Below are 23794 nucleotides of genomic sequence, written 5' to 3'. Positions count from 1 at the left end.
AAATGCTTTAACTTGCTCAATGTTTTCTGATTGTTGCACTCTCTTCATTCTGGCAATATTTTATAAATAATTTCTGCATTTTTTCCCATTTGTCAATAATATTTCCATCAGCTGGAGATCAGAATTACACAAACTATGTTTTTGTCAAGTCTACAAAAAAAAGTAAATATTTTATGTTCACATTTTATTATGCAACTCTCAAAATGAACAATCACTTTCTTCACTCATCTTGCACCAATACCTTTAATGATTTACATATCTACATTTCCACATTTCTTCCCTGCTGTACTCCAATCAGGTGGGTGGGTGGAGCTGGGAGAGAGTTTGAAGAGAATCTGATGGAGCATTGTACTAATGTCACTGAATAAATCTAGAACCAAATCTTGTGCTAACGTTCTGGGGACACTGGTTCAAATCCCACCTTGGTAAACTGGCTTAATTGCAATTAAAATGTGGAATTGAATGAAAGCTTAATGAGCATGTAACCACAATGGATTCTAACCAAACAAAAATCTGGCTCACTAATGCCCATTGAATAAGGAAATCTGCTATCCTTTTCTGGCCCAGCCCAGGTGACTCCAAACCCGTAGCCATTTTGTTTCCTTAGCTTTCTTCTGCTCTCTGGGCAATTAGGAATGGACAATAAATGTTGGTCTAGCCAACAATGTCCACACCCCATAAAGGAATATTTTAAACTAAGTAACTGCACTGGTAAACCAAGTTAGTGCTCTAGGGACAGCAGCTTGAATTTAAATTTCATTATGTAATCTGGAATACAGGTATAAAGCCAGTCTCCGTAATGGGGACCTTCACAATTATCATCAATTGTTCTATAAATTAATCTTGTTCACTGAAGAAATCAGCTATCATTTTCCTGTCTAGCCTACACATTAACTCCAGGTTTGCAACAATGTATTTGAATGCCCTCAAATATCCTCACAGGTCACTCAGCTCAATGAGCAATTAACGATGGGTACCAAATGCTGGCTTTACCAGGAATGCCCACATCCCACAAAGCAAGAAAAAAAATACTTCCACTAAATGAGTAACTCCTTTCCTCTTCTCCCCAAGTAGTACACTCTCACTCCTTCCCATGCTGGAGATGTTTGCCAGCTTCTTCTGATAACCTTTTTGTAACCAAACTATCCTCAGAAGTTGCATGATAAGGTACAAAAGACCAGGATGTTGCTGATTCAAAGTAAAACCTCAGCTGGAGTGGTAGGTTGGAAAATATCCCAATCTCCTAGATTAGGAAAGTGAATAAGATTCCAGTCTTGGTTGATATTCAACAACCACTACCAAAAACGTACATGACTATAGATGGCAAGCAAGGATAGAATCAACTTTGGCTGTGACAGCTTTCACAAGAGGTTTGTAACAGTTAACAGTCCAAGCTTGAACATTTATAAATGGCCACTTGTGAGAGATATGAATGAACCCATTATTAGGTTTGTGTCTGTGTGCGTTGTCACCATACGATGTTTAAATTCAAAGTAAAATCATAAAGATTTTGGCACTTTGTTCATTGCTACTCATCTGATTAAGCCTACATGGAAAACACAATTTAGCAAGAGACTAGTTTCTTCAAATTTGGTTGGGGTTACCACAAATACTGCTCAATGTTTCCTCATTCAGCTCTGCCTTTCTACTGCTTGCCACCTTCCAGTTGAAACTCCCTTCCAGAGAAATTGCAATCTATCATTTGATATTGAAGTACATTAATTCAAATGCATGCTATATGTGCACACTTTACTTCCACCAATTCTTGAGCGCTCACATCCCCCTCTTGCAGGTGATCACACAATAAAACATCCATAGTGACCATTCTTCAAGTGCATTTTGGTCACTGTTGTCAGGCTATTCAACCAAGAAGAGGCTTTAGAATGTACATTTTAAAAAAAAGATTTAATTACACTCGGCACAGACAAGTGTTATTTCTTTCTTTCTTTGTGTCATGATCAAGCGCTCTTTTTTATCAGCTGGCTGAAGGCTAGTTGGTGTTGTCATGCTGAATAAATCCTACTGTAAAAATAGACTAACTATGCCTTTATAGGTTATTCTCCCAACTAATTAGGCAAGAGTTGTTGATTATGTTTTACATTTCTAATATAATCTATCTTGGCAAATGAATGCAAGAACAGTTATATTTAAGAACATTTAAGAAATTGTTCCATTGCAAGTTTCTTTTTTTTTCCAATAAGTGACATTCTTACTCCACAGACAAAAAAATAAACATAGGAAATAACCAGAGCTAAAAATCAATTCCTTATTTGAACAAATTCTGATAAGCTTAAGGAGAATGCTTATGGGATTATTTCATGCATGTATAATTTATTGGTGCTTTCCATATTATTTTGTGAAGAGGTATAATTTAAATCTTTGAATAAAAACTAGGCGTGCTTACATTTTGCACAATACTCTTTAGAAGAATAACACGGAAATTGATAAGGAATGAGCATTTGTTTCTTCTACTTTCAAGCGAGGAACAAATTTGGTTACAGTCTAATTAGAGGGTGCTCTGGGATACTCCTGAAAATGTTACAGTATCATGAGCAAGTATTAACAAATTGAGATCTCTAAAAATATTTGTAATCTTCAGATACTAAAAGGATGGGTGGTTACATGTTCTAAATTTATTGAACCGAACAATTTAAAAATAGTACATAAAAATTTTTACATGATCATTAAATACCGCTCACATGTACGTTGCTTTCCTGTTAAAAAGTGCATTCAGATGCTATGTTTGTCTAAGTACACTCTGTCCAAAACTGTACAGATTGATGGTTTGGTTAATGTTGTAAATCAAAGTAAGGAAACAGATATCCACTGAAATTAGAGTGTTACCATATTGTAACTTTAAACATACAAACTTTTAAAGAATTTTTTTTGAGGCCTCATACGTACAGATGATTTTTTTTTTTCTCTTTTAGCGCAGCCAATGCTATTGTTATTCTTCTAGAAAAAACATCAAACTTTTATAACCAAACATATACCCAGAAAATGTCTATTAGGTTCAAGTTGTTTTATGTTGGTAGCTGATCTTCAGCCTTTGACAGATAATCTTCCCAAAGTCAACTTCAGTCTATGTACTGAGCTAGCCAGCGGAAACCTTCTCCATAACCTTGTCTCTTCAGGACACTACACATGAAGACTTCTAGTGGTCGTGCATTAAGCTCTTTCATGGAAATATTTCCCTGTTTTGGAGAGATGGAGTAGTGAAAGAGAAAAAAAGGGAAGTTTAATCGATTGTAACATCATTCCACAGATCTCCATTAATGCAGATCAAGATACTGTGTAAACAAGTCATGTAATATAAATATCTGCATACAAAAAGAAATTCCAAAATAAAGTTACTTTGCTTCCAAACTACCCTACATTTCATACCCTCCTCATTCCTGAAGAAGGGCTTATGCCCGAAACGTCGATTCTCCTTCTCCTTTGATGCTGCCTGACCTGCTGAGCTTTTCCAGCAACATATTTTTAAGCTTTGATCCCCAGCATCTGCAATCCTCACTTTCTCCTACCCTACATTTCATGCATATCCAAGCATGAAATGCGCTGACAAACAACTTGCACTTAAAATCCATGTTTAAGCATAATATCCCATTGCACTTCATAGGATTGTTATCTGACAAAATTTTTATCTTGGGATTACATACTGAATTAGGTGACCAAAAGCATGGTCAATGAATAAGTTTTACAAAGCAACGCAAGGAAGGGAGGAGCAGCCATTTGTGGACTAGCACTTCAGGTTCAGATAACTGAATGCATGGTCAAAGATGAGACAAAGTCAGCTGGACAAGAGGTTAGAATTAAACAAACAAGAATCATAGAAGCATAGTGGAAACAGGCTATTTGGCCCAACAAGTCCACACTAACTCACCAAAGAGCAATACTCCCAGATCCATTCCCCTATCCAATTACTCTACACTTCCCCTGACTAAGGCACCTAACCTACACACCCCTGAACATTATGGGCAATTTAACGAGGCCAATTTACATAACCTGCACATCTTTGGACTGTGGGAGGAAACCCACGCAGAAGGGGGAGAATGTGCAAACTCCACAGAGTCACCCAAGGCCAGAATCATACCGGGGTTGCTGGCGCTGTGAGACAGTAGTGCTAACCACTGAGTCACCGTGCCGCCAAGGTTGTCAAAGGGCTGTAGGTCTGAAAGACGTTAGAGTGTGGGAAGGGCACAATCACGGAAGTATCTGACATTGAAAGAAAACGAGATAAGCTCCTGTAAAAAAAAAATCACCAAGATATCGTGCTCTAGAAGTTTTTCCCCTTCCTCTGAGACCAGACTTGTGTGAGAGAATAAAAAAGGTAATGTGTGAATCTGTTGGCATGGCTGAAGACATAGAAGTCAGACCATAACAGAAGGAATAATTGGATGGTAAATATTTTGAAATAAAACATAAAAGCTCCTCCTATCCCATTTGCTTTATAGGCTTTAATATAATGACAAAGTACAACTGCTCACCAGTTGAAAAATGATGGGCTAGTCACTCCACACACACATAGGTTATGGTTAATTACACGAAATCTCTCTAATGCAACTGTTTTCCAGATTGGCAAGATTATATTCACAAGGTTTCACTCTTGCATATCAGATTTGAGCTAGTATATCCTGAATACCTCTTCCTACCTAGTCATCTTGGCAACCCCTAAGTATTATCCTTCACTTGCACTTCTTTCTCATCTACAAAATGTGACTTCTTGATAACACCTGAAAATTAAGGTTAGCTATCACAGTTTTCAAAAGGAACTGAATTACCTTAGGGCTATCAGACTGTAAAATGTTCAGTCTTCGACGAAGGATGGTTTCTCCAGTTAAGGAATGTGAAGACTGTCAAACCTTCTTATCCTCATCATTGAATTCACCCATACCTCACAGGGCTATTTTTTGGTAAATCAATGTTTGCAATCCTACACCATATTCAAACCCAAAGAAAGCTAGTCACACTGTACCCCCTTCAATACAACAACCACCTCTGCCTTATTTTAGCCCATGATACAGGAATCCTTTTTTTATATATTTATCTTCAAACTAAACTAATTTGGTCCTAATTGGGCTCCTTTCCTCCAAACTTTGGTTAACTGCAGTTCATTGAAAACACTGTCAAAGCTCATCCGACATTGTTGTACTCAATCACCAACTGTGTACTCGCTGATCTACACTGGATTTTGGTTCATAAGTATCTCAATTTTAAAATTCTCATCCTTATACGCGAGTTGCTTTGCTGTTCCGAAATCATGAGGATTCAGCTGGATTAAAAGGTACACTACAAATTTCTAAGGCCTCCAAATGTTGGGCCCAGAAATAGAAGTGAGTGACACAGTAGTTACAAGAGCAGTAATCTAACACGATTGCTGCTTTGGAAGATTCAGGCCTTATTTCCTTCCAAACTCTCTCTTCTTGTCAATACAGTTTCTCGTAAATTACCACCCATTTCACCTCACATAAACATCTGACCAACCATTAAGGCTACATGCCTAGCTAACTGTCTCCTGTTCCTTCTTGGAATCTGCAACCAACTTTGCATTTCTTGGCTTGATATCCAATTTCCTTTTTGCCTGTCCGCACAATGAGAGTTTTCTTATTTTAATGTTCAATGTAAATGCAAGGTGTTGGTGAAATAATAAAAAAAATGCTGCAAAATACTCAATTAACAAACAAATGAATGTATGACTTACTGTCATGTGTATTTTACAGATAGCATCTGCAGACGGGTTTTTCCAATCTTGATGAATGGTCACAGGCCTGAAAGTCAGTTCTGCTTCACTGTTTCTTTTTCTGCAGATGCTACCTGACCTGCTGCATGTTTCCAGCATTTTCTGCTTTTAACTTCAGATTACCTATTCTATTTTATTTTCATACTATTGTTCTTGAATTTGCACTGGTGCACAAATATATAGGGAACTATTTCCAGATTAATAAATAATTGCTTTAATGGATTTCAATAAGTTAAATTATTGTCACTCTGAAGATTAAATTAAGCAGTTGTAGGTTTGAGCCTTACCTTCCCTGTTGTTTGTCCATATAACCCAAACAGCTCTCGAAACCTCTCTTCACTGATTGCCTCAGGTCGGTCAATTTTGTTACCAAGGATAAGAATAGGCACATTTCCAACTGTTTCATCTGTCATTAGTGCCTACAGGAAGCAGTTAACCAAATTAATGGCTACATTCATCCATGTACTGTGTACATATACATATGCCAGATTCTAGTCCAATAGGATTATTTGAAAGCTTGTACTTTCAAATAAACTGGTTGGACTATAACCTATTGTGCGATTTTTGACTTTGTCTGCCCCAGTTCAACACCAGTACCTCCACATCATATACATATGCAGCAATTTTCTTGAAGTTTACTCTTTTTAATTGTTTTAATTAGGAAGTAAAACTTTCTTTAAAAGGTATCCAAATGCACGTCATTAGTTTGACTCATCGAAGTACCAGCTCCAAGAATTTTATCTTACATCTTCAAGTCAGATTCTGATCATTAATGTTGGGTGTGCACGTGTTATCACCCACAGAATGCTCTACATTGGTGTTTACACTATAAAATGTAAGAGAAAGATTTTACAGGAACTTACTTAAACATGAGATTTATTATAAATTTATTGCTGAACAGTTCTGTACTTCAAGATACTTAGCGATCTGTGATAGGGTGAATTCTACGCCATGGTGACCTTAATAGCCATGTATCAAAGAAACAGAGTACAATTGCTATTCCATGTTCAGATGAATTTTGCTAATCATTTTAGTGTTTTGATTGTAAAGTTCTTATTCTCATTTCCAAATCCCTCATTTGCCTTCCCCCCTCTTCATCTCTAACCTCGTTCAACTTCAAGATATGCGGTCTCCTATGCATTCCCAATCATAACTATCCCCCATTGAGGGCAGGCCTTCAGTTTCCTAGGTCCCTAGCTCTGGAATTCCTTTGCAACACCTCTGCCCCATCACGTCTATATTCTGCCTTTTAACACTTCACAAAATCAGCTTTGACTAAGCTTTTGGTCATCTGACCACATCTATTTTGTGGCATTATCTCAAGTCATACTTTAGATCATAAGATGTAGGAACAGAAGCTTGCACCTCAGCCTGCTGAGACTGCTTCACCAATCAGCAAGATCATGGCTGATCTGATAATCCTCAACTCGACTTTCCTGTCTTTTCTCCATAATCCTGGATTCCCTTCCTGATTAAAAAATCTGCCCATTTCAGCCCTAAATATACTTAATTATAGTCTCTACAGATTTCTGCGATCAAGAATTTCACAGATTCACAACCTTCAGAGATGAAATTCCACCTCATCTCTCTCTTAAAATGTACAATCACTGACTCATTTTACACTTCCTCGCCCCAGACACCCTGCCAAGAACCTTGTGCACTTAAAAGGTGAAGATTTATAATTATGTATATAAACATTTCACACATGATACAAACATATATAGTATTACATATAGTCTGTATGCCGATGAGTTTGTTGCTCCTGTACCAGAATTCATGGACTCTGCCTATATAAACAGATGGAGTGAGAAACTCAGTCACCGTTTAGAGGACTCAAATTCCGTTTCAATTGATTACCTCTTCCTTTTTGCCCTCAAAGTCATCAGATATTTCAGCTAGGCAGTGTTAATTTACTGTCTTTAGCTTAACCAGTTGTTCAGAGTCTTCGTTTTTATTTAATTCTCTTTATAAAGTATTTGCAAAGTTTCCCTGTCAAGTTCCATTTATCCATGAAAATTACTCCCCCTCCTGATTCCCACTTTGGCAAGAAGAAATCTTTGCAATGTATTTATGGAATCCTTCTCTCTTCTTTCTAAAGAATAACACTGAAATTCTTACTTTGTTTTCCTCATCTATTATGATGTGGAGGTGCCAGTTTTTAACTTGGATTTCTCTTCACAGACATAGCCAGAAATGCTGAACTTTTCCAGTAATTTCTGTTTTTGTTGCTGATTTACAGCATCTGCAGTTTTTTTTCAGGTTTGATAGTCCAACAGGTTTATTTGAAATAACAAGCTTTTGGAGCGCTGCTCCTTTGTCAGTTGAAGTGACTTCACCTGACAAAGGAGCACTGTCCTGAAAGCTTGTGATTTTGTGATATGCCTGTTGCATTATAACTTGGGCGTCGTATGACTTCTGACATTGTCGATTATCTATGCTTATTATTTTCATTACACACACTCACAAAAAGTGAATAACCTGATTCAATTTTAATTTCTTCTTCTTGCTTTACCTACAGCATTTTTACACTTGAATACATCTCATTTTTAAATGGAACATACAATCATATTGGGTGCCATCTTTTAATTAAAAGAAAATACTTGACTTGACCATTGGTCTTATTTACAACTATCTTCCAATCATACTTCAATTGGCATACAAATTTCTGCCTAAAAATGCCCCATTCCAAATATGGTTGTTGCTCTGAAGATCATCACCTACATTTAACTCACATAAATGACTAACACAATAGGAGGCATTTGTCAATTGAAAATATTTAAAACACTATCACTGAAACCATCCAAAAGTAAGAAAAATCACTTCTGTATATATATTTTACCAACTAAATATTCTTTACTGGCTTTCATTTGAAAAGTTCTGTTCCACATTCTCATCCTACTCCATATTCTCACTTTAGCAAAATTCCCATTTTTGAATTTGTCTTCACTCTGTTACCAATTCATTTGCTGGTATGGAGTCTTAATGTTTCTTGCTTTGGACTAAGGTATTCACAACAGGAGAGATAAGGGAAACCAAAATCTAGTTGTAATGTCCCTAGTCCAAATAGAAATTACTCCAAGGTTCCCACTCCTTATCACTTCTGCTGAAAAAGGAACAAGTTGTGGATGAAGATGAATTGAGGCTTGCTTATATCTCAGTAGTCAAATTCTCCACCAAAACTCATTGTTCAATACCAATGTACAGATAACTAAAATGCACGGGTTCTAGGTGACATGGAGATATTTGCATCAAAGGTTTACTTACATCAAGCTCTGCTTTGGATTCTGCCAGGCGCTCACAGTCTGCACAGTCAACCAGGAAGACAATAGCATTGATAGCCGGGAGGTAGTTTTTCCAGACTCTTCGGGCTTTGAGAAAATGAGAAAATATTTGAGGATGACAAAAAAACGGCACATTTAAAAAAAATCTTTTAAGATACCAATAACAATAGATCTATACCTTGCGTATGGCCACCTAGATCAAAAGTAGTAAAAGTCATCCCGGCAATCGTCAGCTCTTCTGAGGCTTTATTAGAAAAAAAAAGGTTATTTATCTGGAAAATTTCCAGTTCGCATTAAATATTCATATGCCAATATCTTTAAAATAATTGCACAGTATTTTTAAAATTTTAGTTATTATTGTTCTGCAATGGTAGGTTCAGTATTTATTTTCTACAATATGCTAGCAATTTAAGAGCTGTTTACTTACTACGTTGATTTGAATTTATAATTACTAATATTGAAGTAGGTTACTATAGAAATATACAAAATAGGAGAAGTAGGCTATTTGGCTTTTTGAGTCTGCTTTGCCACTCAATATGATCATGGCTGATCATCCAATTCAGTACCCTGTCCTGCTTTCTCTGTTTTTGACTCTTTCCCAAGCACTGCATCCACCTCCTTGAAAACATTCAATGTAATGGACTCAATTGTTTTCTGTGGCAGAGAATTCCATAGGCTCACTACACTGAGCGGAGATTTTTTATCTCAGTCATAAATGCCCTCCCCAATATCCTAAAACAGGAATAGGATTGGGTCATTCAGTCCTTTGAGCCAACTCTGCCATTCAACAGAATCATGGCTGATCAGGCATTCCTCATATCCACTTTCCTGCGATTCCCTGTAACCCTTCATTCCCCTATAGTGCCATTCAACACAATGAATCAGAAAGTGTATGAGGTCATAAATATGCAAGGTTTATAACGGGTGTAATCTGAGCCTAAGAATATTACAAAATAGCTTACACTTTATAATTTCATAATTCATATTTACTTCATACATGTGAAACACTTTGGGGGTATTCAGAAATTTTGAACAGTGCTCTCTGATTGCATCCCTAATTATTATAAGTAAGCACAAACCTAGACTGGACTCAAAACATTAACTCTGCTTTCTCTTTACAAACACTGCCAGACCCGCTGAGTTTCTCCAATGATTGTTTTTTTGTTTCAGATTTTCAGCAAAGTACTTCATTTTATTTTATTATAGTAATCCAATCAGTTTTCAGAAAACATGGGCTCAAATCCCATCATGACAGTTGACTAAATGTGAACTCAATAAAAATCTAGAAATAAAAGAACTAGTCCAATGGCAACCATGTAACCACTGCCAAATGTCATAAAAATCTATGTGGTTCAGTTAAGAACTTATTACTTTTCAGGATGTAATTAGATGCCAAATAATTGATGAAATGGGACATTACATAAATGCAGGATTGTTTTTCCATTCACAAAATACAGGTTTTGTGGAGAAAGTTTAATGTAATCACAAATCATGCTATCATTGGTAATTACAATGATTTAAATTTTACATTGAACTTTGCATAAAATTATAATCAGCATATAATTTTCAATACCCCACATAGTGTGGTTGGTTCACTCCACAAACTACATAGATGCCAGACTAGAATGAAGGATTCTTCTTTCAAAGTCCGTATGAGTTCTAAGGGAACCAAGCTAAGTGCACTAAGAGTCAAAGATCCATAGCTGAAAGCTCTCCAACATATAACAAAGATCAGCAATTGTATTTATACTTTCACAAAGAATTGACACAAGAACAGAAAAACTCAAGATTATTTCACATGAGATAACCTTTTGAAGTTAAGGAAAAGAGTTGTCAGAAAAAGCAAAGGGAATTCTAATCTGCACCTAACAATTATACACACTTGGAACTTGTATTGACCTTGATTACCCATTACCATAACATGAAAAAGTTAAAGAAAGAACTGTATAAATAGAGTTCAATATAGGAGTCCTATTGGACTTAATGTTAACTCTGTTCCACACTCCATAGATATTGTCAGACCTGCTGGGTTTTTCCAGCACTTTCTGTTTTTATTATTTATACATTGATGGTTTCTTGCAATCATAATCGGAAGGATGAATCCTTGATGCCACACAACTTACTTGGATGTAGCGTTGGCACATGTTGTGCCAGTCTATCATCTTTGAGCATGTGCAACAGAGTAGTCTTCCCAGCATTGTCCAGTCCTAGAAATACTAATTTTCCTGATTTCTTGTACAGTCCTAGAATAAATATTTCAACAGTTAAACAAAATATGCTGCAATTAAGTAAAAACTAGCAGATAACAGATATCGCCATCTCATCGAAGCCAAAATTCTTCTGAAAATACACTTGCCAAAACAGAAAGGTTCAAGATGACGTAAGACACGGAGAGGGATTGGGAGATTTGAAAGTGTGATGGACACAGGAGAGGGGTAAACAGTCCCTCTGCCAAAACGCATTCCCTCCTGCATTCAACAAATGGGCTGCACCCGGGGAAAGAGCAAGAGGGTCATGGTGGATTGGGGGTGGGGGGAGGGAAGGTCCAGTCTTTCAAGTCTTGATCAACCTCTTCAACAGAAAACCATGTAAAATGTGCATTCATGATTTAAAGCAGCACATAGTTCACGTGCACTGGCATCAGATAACAAGTTTTCTTTTCTTGATGTCAAAGGTTCCCTTCATGCTTGACTTATGCATGGATACTCCTTGAATGATGCAAGTTTTCTTTACTGCAGAATGTTTCATTTTCGTTAGATAGTATATGGTAAGGTAAATTTGTCTTTAGTCCCATACAGCTACAACTTCTATCCAACCATATTTTAATGTATTGACTGGGTAACAGAAGCATGCGTTTAAAGACCAAAAAAGCCTTTTTTCATACGTTGTTTCTGTTTTACATACAAATATGGTCCAGATCTACTGTAAAACCATAACAATTCATAGGGTTTGACAGTGAATTTCAAACCAGACATTTTGCTATATACCTTAGGCAGATCAGCTTTTTTAATAATAAATTTTGAACAGAAACAATCTATACAAGTAATGACTTTCACGTAGACCCCTGCCAGCTTGTTATACTACAGAATAACAAGTCAAAAGCAAAAATAATGCAGTGCAATTATGGAAAATAATTAAGCACTAGTAATGCACTTGTAATTTTCTCATATTAGTCACATATCAAGTAAAAAAACCAAATTATAGTTTCTGTTGAGCTTGCCGCTTCCAGGATCATTAGTATTCAGCAGTAATCACTATTATACTGGGTTTACACCTGACACACCCAATCCATGCATATAAAGTTGTTGAACAAGTTTGGGTACAACATGGTAATAAAAACCAATCTACTTGCTGTCACACTCCGATGACGTATATAATGAATCTGGTTTCAGTGAATTGAATCAAATTTTAAGTGAACAGCCAGGAATGAGCTAACATGACCACAGTAACAAAGAAATCGAGATCATCAATTTCACTGGTCAGAAAAATAAATCGTTTGACTAAGAGACAGGGAAAATAAGTCAGTTCTCTTTTGCTAAATCTAATGTTAAAAGTTTCAATTCTACTAAGGCAACAAACACACAGCGCGTTCAAATAACACTGCACATCTTTCATACACTGCACAATTACTGGGTATAATCACCATCTCCTTTGCCAATCCCTTAGAGTTAACACTTTGGCGGGGTGTAGAGGATAATTCAATTATGGAGCCTCAGACTCTACCACAGCGGGGACAGGTGGTGTTTGACAAGGTGGGTAGGTGGCACTTATAATAATAATCATGCATAAATGTTCCAAACTTATTTGATGTTATTCTAGTCTGCACCAGCTGTGGCTCAGTAGTAGCAGTCTTGTTCTGAATTGTAAGATTCCAAGTTCAAGGCCTACCTTAGGGCTAAAACCCAAAATTCTAGGCTGGCACTCCAATGAAGTGCTGCAATAGTAAGGTTGCAACTTTGTTTGGAGATATATGGCTGCCCAGCTCCAATCTAGCCCACCACTATTCTTTCACAGTTGGTCACCTGACACATTTAATCTCTCATCTTTCCCATCTCAAACAATGAACTGACTCTTCAATATTCAATAAGATCATTAATAGTTGTTTGGTAGTACAGAGCTCGAGTTTTACAGATATTTTGTTGAATCTTATCATTTATCACTCATCAGGACTTTTCACAAGGATACATATTCACAGGGAAAAAACAATATTTTTAGTGCATAAGAGGGCTAATTGGATGGCAAGTAAACTGGCTGACGGAGACATTACAACAGAGAATGCATCCACTACAGTAGACTTACAGCTAACTGCCATATCTTGCTTCAATTAGTTTCAGGTGAAATAAAGTGGGCGGCACGGTGGCACAGTGGTTAGCACTACTGCCTCGCAGCGCCAGAGACCCGGGTTCACTTCCCGACTCAGGCGACTGACTGTGTGGAGTTTGCACGTTCTCCCCGTGTCTGCGTGGGTTTCCTCCGGGGGCTCCGGTTTCCTCCCACAGTCCAAAGATCTGCAAGTCAGGTGAATTGGCCATGCTAAATTGCCCGTAGTGTTAGGTAAAGGGGTAAATGTAGGGGTATGGGTGGGTTACGCTTCGGCGGGTCGGTGTGGACTTGTTGGGCCGAAGGGCCTGTTTCCACACTGTAAGTAATCTAATCTAATCTAATCTAAAAAAAAGTCTGGCAGTTAACTGTCAATCAACATTGAACTCATTCTTCATTGCAACACCTCTACCAGAGTGTACTTACCAATCTGTCAACATTCTTCTCTCCTGCAGTACAAATGTTTTTTTCCCTTGAATTTGTATTCTTGTGATATGTTCTCATGACTGCAAGATGCAAAGCTTCAACAAAATACATTTTTTTCAATGACCCAAATTGGATTATTTTTGATCAGTGAACAGCAATTTTTCTAGTACCCTGAATTTAACTATGAAATGAAACTTAAAATAAATCAAAATATACATATTTATTTTAATGCTAAGCTTCTTTAACTTGAATGTTGCTTTAATTCCTGGAAGATCCAGTGCAATCATGGAGAACTGACAATCTTCTGACACAATGCTGTAGTGTGGAAGATGCAATTTTTTGGATGCAACATTGTTTGAGGTCTTGTTCGCTCTCTTGGGTAGACTTAAAGAGCTAATCATGTTACTTTGAAGAGCAGTGAAGTTATTCTATGTATCCTAGCTAATATTTATTAATGAAGCAACATCACAAACACAGTCTCAGTGCTATCTGTTGGAGTTTGCTGTGTGTGAATTGGTCACTGCTTTAGGACTGCTGTTTATTCTACCATTCCAGTTTCTTTAAGAGCCAACTTTAAAGATTTGATTTGATTGAGGTAAATAACTGTTTATAATTTCTTCAAAGCTAACAGAATTAATTAAATTGCATGCACTTTAAGACCAGAATATTTTTAGTGGCATTTTGACTAGATAGAATATTACAGAAGGCAAGAATGCATACCTGGATTAGTAACTGGAAAGTCAGTATTGCACATGGAAACCAGCAGATTACTTACACAAAATGCAAAAGAAAATCTCAAATTAGCTAAATGCATGTTTCCAAAAAGCATTATCTTGTAAAGGAGTGGTTTGGTGAGCCTCTTGAACCATACGTGAAATCTTTCTGCCTCATACAAAATATAGCTCTTCAATTTATATCAAAAACAGAAATTGTTGGAGAACTTCTCAATTCTGAAGAGTCAATGGACTTGAAATATTAACTCTGCTTTTTCTTCACACATGCTGTCAAACCTACTGAATTTCTCCAGCAATTTCTGTTTTGTTTCAGATATCTAGCATCTGCAATTCTTTAGTATTCAATTTTAATATTGCACTTCATATAAAACAAATCATCACACCTTTTCCCTTCCTTCAGTGCAACCGTAAACTTATGCTGCATACATCTCAGAAGTCAAGTACCACAACTGGCACTACATGCTCACAATCCTCTACTTTGGGGAGACTAGTGCAAATTAGTTGGTTGTTTTGCTAATTTAGTTCAGTGTGTGATCCTGACCTTCCACAAACTTGCCATTCAGGTTTACTTGATAGAATGGTGCTGGAAAAGCGCAGAAGGTCAGGCAACATTCGAGGAGCAGGAGAACCTACGTTTCAGGCATAAGCATTCCTCATGAAAGGCTTATGCCCAAAACATTGATTCTCCTGCTCCTCAGATGGTGCCTGACCTGCTGTGCTTTTCCAGCACCACACACACTCGACTCCGATCTCCAGCATTTGAGAGTTGATCTCAGGTTTTTAATCCCAGGGCTACTCTACTTTAAACACTATTTTAATAAAGTGCACTACAAGTTCAATATACATCTTCATAGCTTTGGAAGAGGCATGTTACAGGCTTTCAATATCAACACTGTATTTAACCACTTTAGAAAATAGTGACCTCTCAACTTTTCAAGATTCTGGAAATATTTTATTCCAATCATCTGGTCCCATTTTGTTTTTTCTTCAATGACACAAACATTTTACCTTTCCCCCTCAAAGAATTACTGCAACTAATCTCAAAACATTCTGGTGGACAGGTCAGTTTAACATGGTCTCCAACTGTTTCTCTTTCCACAGATGAGTCATGATCTGTCAAATTCCAGTCTTTGCCATGTTATACTTTCAGCATCTATTTCGCTTTTGTTTCAGTTGATAACTCATTGCTTTGATCAGATTTCATTCCAATATACCTTGTAAAATCTGGTTTGATTTAACACAATTAGGGATGAATAATGGATAACTGCTGAAGGGAAGCTGTAGCAATTTTTAATAACAGAACATAGACACCACAGATATAAAGAAAATACTGCAGATGCTAGAAATCTGAAACAAACACAGAATGCTAGCGAAATCAGTAGGGCTGGCAGCATCTGTGAGGAGAGAAACAGTTAAACTTGAGTCCAGTGTGCCCCTTCTTCAGAATAGGTTCTCTGTGTTTTCTCTCCACAGATGCTGCCAAACTTGATGGGTTTCTTGAGCATTCTTGGTGTTTGTTACAAACAACACAGGTACCTTACTTTTGGAGGAATCAATTTTCTCATCTCTAATTCAATAATGTTTTTTTCCCATGAGTATTACATCTTTTCTGGGCCCCATATGTGTTTATCTGCAGAAGACATTAGAGGTGGCAGGATAGGTAGAGACAGCTGTTAATAAAACATAGAATATTAGAGATTTCGTTAATAGTGGCAAGAAGTACAAGCACCAGGAAATTACACTGGACTTGTATAGGATACTGGTTCAACATGACCTGGAGTGTTGTGTATAACTCTGTCCATCCACATTGAGGAGGATATGGATGCATTGTAGAGGATGCTGAAAGGTTTACAAAAATAGGATGAGAAACTTCAGTTCTGAAGATAAATCAAAGTGGGGATTTTTTTCTTAGAAAAAAAGGTGAGCGAAGATTTGACAGAGATTTTCAAAACCATGAAGGTTCTGAGCAGAGTAGATATAGAAAAACTGTTCTTGTTCTCAACAGGTTTGAGAAACAGAGGTCACTATTTGACAGCACATAGCAAAATAAGTGAAAAAAAACTTTCACACTGCACGTTGTCTGGGTTTGGAAAGCTCTGCTCAAGAGTGGTGGAGGTAGTTTCAATTGAGGTTTTCAAGTGGGCATTGAAAGATTGTTTAAATGGAAACAATGTGCAGGATTATGAAGAAAATACATACATTTGGCACTAATTCAAAACACTCAGGCAGTCAGAGCACACAATAGGCCTGATGAAGAGTCACTGGACTCGAAACATTAACTCTGCTTTCTTCCAACAGATGCTGTGAGACCTGACATTCTTGAGGATTTTCTGTTTTTGTTTCAGATCGCATTAGCATTTGCAGTTCTGGGTGCTATTTTAGTGCTTAAAACAAAATGGGCCAAATGGTCTCCTCCTATACTGGTGACTATTCTGTGATCTTTTATTGCTTTACTCACTCCATTATCACAGCCTGTCATTGACTCACTTTGCATTTCAACCTATCATAACAATTGAGCAGTTTGCTAGTCTCCATGGAATATGGAGAGAACACTTTGTACTTCAACTATAAAATATATATCTAGAATAAAGGGGGCCAATAGTTCCCAGTTACAACAGGAATTGTATGATTTGTCACAGTGGTCTTTAGTACAACAATTTGGATGTTTGAATAATGTGTAGTCAAAGGAACCTTTTTTTAAAAAGTAAGATGGCACAAAACATATACAAGGAAACACAAGGTGATTGAGATGTTCACCTTGGAAATTAATCTGCGACAAGTGGCATCAAGTGCAGGTCAGTATTACTTAGTTGACAGAAAAAATAAAAATAAACAAAATAAGTCAGCAATAACAGAATGATTGTGTGTTCAGGATACTTCCAATCACATTACGGCTGACCATTTGTATTGAGAATCCATGAAGATAATACACGCTGAGAGGTCGCAGACACAAAGATGTCAAACATTAGAAAGTGAGATATGTACAAAAAGCAATAAAGGCAAATGGAATGTCTGCCTTAACCTTGAACTGTTTATTGTTAGATTTGCATTTAATTCATGTTCGTTGGAAATATTTCTCTGGAAGAGTTTGGGAAAAGGAAGGAGGAAAAGAAATCAGATGGGGATGCATATTACAAAATTTACATCTGTACTTGTAAATTATATATGGCATTATGTTTTAGTAAACGATCTGAAGTTTAGACTTTCAGATGCCGGAGGACTGGACAGTTGTTAATGCTATGTCTTTATTTGAGAAAGAGTATAAGGAGAAGCCTAGACATCATAGATCTGTGAGCCTAACATCCGTCGTGGATAAGTTGGTGGAGGTAATTCTAAAAGAGAGCTTTTACATGCACTTGGAAAAGCTAGGACTAATTAGGGATAGTCAGTATAGTTTTGTGCAAAGGAAATAATGTCTCACAAACTTGATTCAGTTTTTTTGAGGGAGAAGCCAAAAAGACTGATGAAGGAACAGCAGTAGACATTGTTTACATGGACATTTGTATAACCTTTGACAAGGTTCTACAGGATAGACTAAGTGGCAAAGTTACATCACGTGATATTCAGGGTGAGTTTGCCAGTTGGGTACAAATCATCTTGATTCCAGGAGACAGAAGGTGGTGGTGGTGGGCTTTATTTTCAGACTGGAGGCCTGTGACCAATAGTTTTCCACAGGGATCAGTACTGGATCCACTTTTGTTTTTCATTTATATAAATGATTTGGATGAGAATGTAGGGGGCAAAGCTGGCATGTTTGCAGATGACACCAAAATTGGAGGTATAGTGAACAAAGAGGTGGTTATCTAAGATCAATTCAGTCAACGGGCAGAGTGTCAGATGGAGTGTATGTTGGATAAATGCAAGGTATTGTATTTTGGTAAAACAAACAAGAGCAGGACTTATACAATTAATGTTAAGGCCCTGGGTATGTTGTAGATCAAAGAGACCTAGGGGTTTAGGTGCATAATTCTTTGAACTTTGCTTCACAAGCAGACAGGGTGGTTAAGAAGACATTTAGCATGCGTGCCTTCATTGCTTACACTTTTGAGTACAGGAGTTGGAACATCATGTTGAGGTTGTATAGGACGTTGGTGAGGCCTCTACAAGGATACTGAGAGAAGTTCTGGTCACCCTGCTATAGGAAGGATATTATTAAATTGAAAAGGGTTCAGAAAAGATTTACCAGGAAAGGAGGGCTTGAGTTATAAAAACAGATTGGATAGCCCGGGACTTTGTTTACTCAAGCTTGGCAGATTGAGGGGTGACCTTGAGGTTTATAAAATCATGAGGGGTACAGATAAAGTGAATAGCAAGGCTCCTTTCCCTAGACTGGGAGAGTTCAAAACTAGGGGAGTTTTTTTTAAGGTGAGGAGAAGAAAGTTTTGAAAAGGACATGAGAGGCAAATTTTTTTTTGAAAAACAGAGTGGTTAGTTTGTGGAATGAACTACCAAAGGAAGTGGAGGATGCAGGTACAGTTACAACGTTTAAGAGACTTTTGGATAAGTACATGAATAGGAAAGGTTTCAAGGATATGGGCCAAGCGCAGACAAGTGGGACGTTTAGTTTGGGAACATAGTTGGCGTGGACTAGTTGGATTGAAGGGTCTGTTTCTATACTGTATGACTCTATAAGATAAGCAGAAATTCTTACCTAGAAACTGAAGTGCACTACAGAAGCTATTAGTGAAACCATTATAAATCCATTCAAAAAAGGAGGTCATATCCGAGTCTTACGGAATCTGAAACAGAAAAAGAAACTGACACGTATTTTACACAACAGAATATGTACAGTACATTAAAGTTTCGATAATAATCTCAGTTACAGCTGGGCAACACTCAAATTTCCAAATGACACTTCGGAAAAAAAATGGGGAGTTTAAAAATCTCTTCTGAAACTGGTTCAAAAACAAATGCAAAACTTTACCCAACCAGTACTTTTTCAAATTTCAGCAGACACCCCAAAATCATGGTTATTCTTTTTAAAATTGTTAACTGAGGCTCGGTTTTAAATACTTATCACCCTTTTCTATGTTTTAAAAACATAATTTCAGTTCTTTCCCAATGATTCAGACGTTAGCTTCCAAACAGAAACATAGATCCTGTTGCAAGCAAAATGTCAAGCTCAGTAGCGTAATGAATGCTGTAATCTGAAGGAGTAATGTTTACTTCATTAAAAACAAGTAGAGATATTTGGCCTAAACCACTTCTTCCAAAAGAGCATCTACACTCAACTTCAATAAATCTCCAAAAGAATATATGTATATAAAACCTTCTTCTGAAACTTCAAAATGATCAGGGACCAGAAAGAGTTGATTTTGAGAAGCTTAACTGGAATGGTTTAAGTTCATGAAAATCATCAGAATGATTATATCGTCTGAACTACAACATGCCCTTAAGTGGACCAATTCAAACCCAGAGGGCAGAAAAGACTTCACAGCAATATTTAGGTGCTGTAGCAGCTTTATAAAATGAAAATCTCTCATGCTCAGGCAAAAAAAACAAGATCACTCAAAGCCTACCAAAAGACCTCAATGGCAAAATTGTCACTCACCAGCGATCATCAGACAGTGGCAAAAATATGAATATCCATTCTGTCATATCATGAACATGAATGAAACAATTCTTAAAATATTTTTATTTTGTTTAATGTACGCATGTAAAATCAATTCATTCTATAAAATGTGTTACATTGAATTAACTTAAACTGATATCAAGTGTTATTCTAGACCGTCTACAGCAATATTGGGCAATTGATATTTTATAGTCCGTATGAGTCAAAACTGCATTTTTGGGAGGAAACAGACGCTTCAATGATCAACACACACATCATGATCTCTGGTAATCTGTGCTTCAATTATAGCACAATAGTATATTATAAAGATGAAGAAGGTGAAATAATTTATGACTCTACAACTAAAAAGTGACGTTCACTGCAAATATTTTTGACAATATTCGGTGACATTGAGGGAGAATTAGCAAAGGTGCAGGGCTTTCTCAGTCATCAATAATATACAAAATTTCAAGAAGAAAATACAAACCCTACGCTGGACATTTGCAATATAAAACATTGGCACAACAGGTGCAAACAATATTTTCCAGATTTGTTTACGATGCGGACAGTGCACAGTGCATAAAGACACTTGATAAGATTATGCAAATCAGGAACCTAAATATATAAAAGGGCTTTTTGTATATTTATCAAACTGTGATAAGTGTTGATTGGAGAGTCAGGATTCTGCCAAAAGGTGTGCTTCATAAAAAGTCTACTCATTTATGAAAAAAGCAATTATGTCCAATATGAAAACTGATCTCAGCAGGTAGGTCCCTTAATGGCTGAGAGAATTTGATTAGAGATTCCATTGCCCATCACACTTCTATAATATCAATGGGGAGTATGCTTAAGGAAATGTTACACCAGTTCAAGATTGGATTCAATTCTGATAGATATCATGTCCTTAGCCAGGATGGTGGGGTCGAGCCAGTCTATGCTTGCAACACATTCCTCAGTTTACTGGAGGGGAAAACTGAAGTATGTTAATTGTCCTGCTGAATTATTATCACTTCGGAGGGACCCTTGAGAGAAATATTACAGTGCAAAAGAAAGATGCTGATACTTTCACTGAATCAAGGTCAAAACTACAAAAAAGTCAAGGAATTCCCTCAATGTAAGGAATTTACATTCCCATCCCTTGCCATTCAGAGCCATTTACATGACCATCTCCTATTATTCTGAGATAATTTACATTGGCATCATCCTACTCAAAATCAATAAGAACATCATAGTTGGAATTTTGACTACTCCCTGTAGTTAAGAAATGATTCACAACAGATTTGACCATTAAGGGATGATTTACTTCACACTGTTTCTGGAGATGATGTGGTCACTGCATTGTGTCCTGAGTGGCATGTGACTGTGGGGAAGTGGCTGGGGGTTGTCTTGTGGGCATTACTGACTGTGATGTAAAGATTTCATATAAAGGAAGAACTGTTTCCTTCGTTCAGAGAGATTTCTCTAAAAACTTCGCAACCATGGCCAAGTGTTAAGAGATTCTCCACAGCTTGCACTGTATTGGCTTAATATTTTGGTTATTCACAGAAGTTGGCGCATTGCAGTTGCATTAAGTGTGTAAGAATCTCAGGAAAAAAAAAACTTTACAATTGGCTAACCAACAGAAAAGGAGAGAGCTGGGATAAAGGGGCATTTTCAGGCTGACGTTGTGCAACTAGTTGAGTGCCACAGAGATCAGTCTTGGGGGCATGTTATTTTTATTCTATAATAATTATTTAGTTGAGGAAAGTGAATATATTACAGCCAGGTTTGCAATGACAAAAATTGGGAAGGTAAGTGATGAAGATGACCCAAACAGTTTACAGAGGCATATAGACAGGGTAAGCAAGTGGGCAAAAAACTTGGCAGATGGAACATAATGTGGGAAAATGTGATCCTTTACAGTTTAGCAAGAGCAGGAGTAACTGAGCATTAGTTAAATGGAGAAAGACTGCAGAAAGCTACAGAACAGGTGGTTTTGGGAGCCCACATTCATACATCACAAAAAGTTAGCATATAAGTTCAGCAAATAACAGGAAAGGCAAACGGAATGTGGACCTTTATTTAAAAGTAAATGGAGTGCACAATGGGTACATGTTTTGCTGAACGTGTACAAGGCACTAATCAGAAAGTTTACTCAGCTGATACCAGATATGGAAGGATCGTCTCATGAGGAGAGTTGAGGAAGTTGGGTCTGTACGTCTTGGAATATGAAAGAATGAGAAGTAACTTTATTGAAACATGCAGGATTCTTAGGGGACTTATCAGGGTGGATGTTGAAAAGTTGTTTTCCCACGTGGGAAAGTTGAGGACTAAAGAGCATAATATCAGACTATGGGTTACATATTTAAGACATAGAGGAGAAGGAATTTCTTCTCTCAGATAGTGAATCTGTGAAATTCTTTACCAAAGCTGGGTCGTTAAGTGTTTTCAAAATTGAAATAGATTTTTAATCAGTAAGGGAATGAAGGTTTGTAGGGAAAAAGGCAGAGAAGTGGAGTTGAGAATTATCAGTTGAGCCATGATCTCACTGAATGGTGCAGCAGACACAATGGCTGAATGGGCTACTTCTATTCCTAGATCTTATGTTCTAGCCTGCACAAAGTTAAATTCTTACACATTCATTACTAGGTCAACCAATTAGGTCATTAAATTTGTATTCTCATTTTAATTAACCAAACGGTGCTGTGTACAAAGCCTCAGAACTGAACAATAAGCATGACACCCGAATAGCTATGAAACATTAGTGATTAATGCGCCCTCACCCCATGCACGTAGGCAAATGTGTCAACAGTGTGATATCGAGTGAGATAAATTAGGAACATTTTAATCCCTGGCCTGAACTGGATAAATCTCAACCAAATGGGTGGGGAACAGCTGGAGCTTTTGCTCCTGATTGACAGATGGGGATACCAGATGAAGTAGTACGTTTATGGATGCTACAAGGTTAAGATTAGTCTCAATCATAATAACCCATGCTCTAACAGAATGATGCTACCTGTTGAGTCACATGGGGAACCATATTACAGCAATAGAGAAAGAGGCAAGGTAAAAAATAATAAAAATAAAATGGCAGTCAAACAACTTGGTTGTAAGTAATAGATTTACAACTCCAGATGGAAATACGAGATGTAAATTTACACTTTAATATTGTAGGCTTGGAGAATCTAGACAGCAGATTTGATTTGCAATTTATGTTGCCCTTGCAACCAAGGGGATCAAACCTTTCAGTGCCCCAAAATGGTCAGCTTTGCTCACCTATCAACTGCTGTAGTACTCCAAACCACTAGAGGATGATAGAAAGCTTTGAAATATGAAAACTATTTCAGCAACGGAGACAGGAATCAATCTTGCAAGATTTCAAGTTGCCATTTATATTTTAGTGAACTTTAGGTGGGCATCTTCAGCAAAGGGGCATCAACTTTTCCAATATCTCTTGTATACAACAAAATTACAAACAGCAGTGGAGTGAGTGACAAACATATTCTAAACAGCAGTTTGTGCGCACAAAGGATGCATCTTTTTCTTAAGATAGCAAAGTATGCCCCTCCGTGTACAAAAATTGATCACAAAATTAAAATTACAATAAATTTTTGTCCTTGTGCGTTAGCTGGATCACAGACAATCCCCAGAGAAACATTTTCACATGAATACTACTACTTCTGCTGAATAGTTAGTGTGCCAAAGACAGAATCGAGAGATAGTGGCTACAACCTCAACTTTGGCTAAGGTAACAATTATAACA

At 37.1% G+C, this 23794-nt stretch overlaps 1 protein-coding gene across 1 annotated transcript; it reads right to left on the bottom strand.

Annotated features, from left to right (window-relative positions):
• Positions 1-1886: 1886 nt before the first annotated feature.
• On the bottom strand, positions 1887-19303 carry sar1b (secretion associated, Ras related GTPase 1B). Its single transcript, XM_043703451.1, has 6 exons — positions 19153-19303; positions 11145-11264; positions 9200-9265; positions 9005-9108; positions 6028-6159; positions 1887-3194 (listed from the first exon to the last, which is right to left on the bottom strand). The coding sequence occupies exons 1-6, from the start codon at positions 19220-19222 to the stop codon at positions 3078-3080; spliced, it is 609 nt and encodes a 202-aa protein (XP_043559386.1). The 5' UTR covers positions 19223-19303; the 3' UTR covers positions 1887-3077.
• Between the last annotated feature and the right edge of the window lie 4491 nt (positions 19304-23794).

The sequence above is a fragment of the Chiloscyllium plagiosum genome, chromosome 14 (genome assembly GCF_004010195.1).
Source record: "Chiloscyllium plagiosum isolate BGI_BamShark_2017 chromosome 14, ASM401019v2, whole genome shotgun sequence".
NCBI lineage: Eukaryota > Metazoa > Chordata > Chondrichthyes > Orectolobiformes > Hemiscylliidae > Chiloscyllium > Chiloscyllium plagiosum.
The sequence above is the reverse complement of the archived record's forward strand: the minus strand, read 5'-3'. Positions and strand labels throughout refer to the sequence as shown.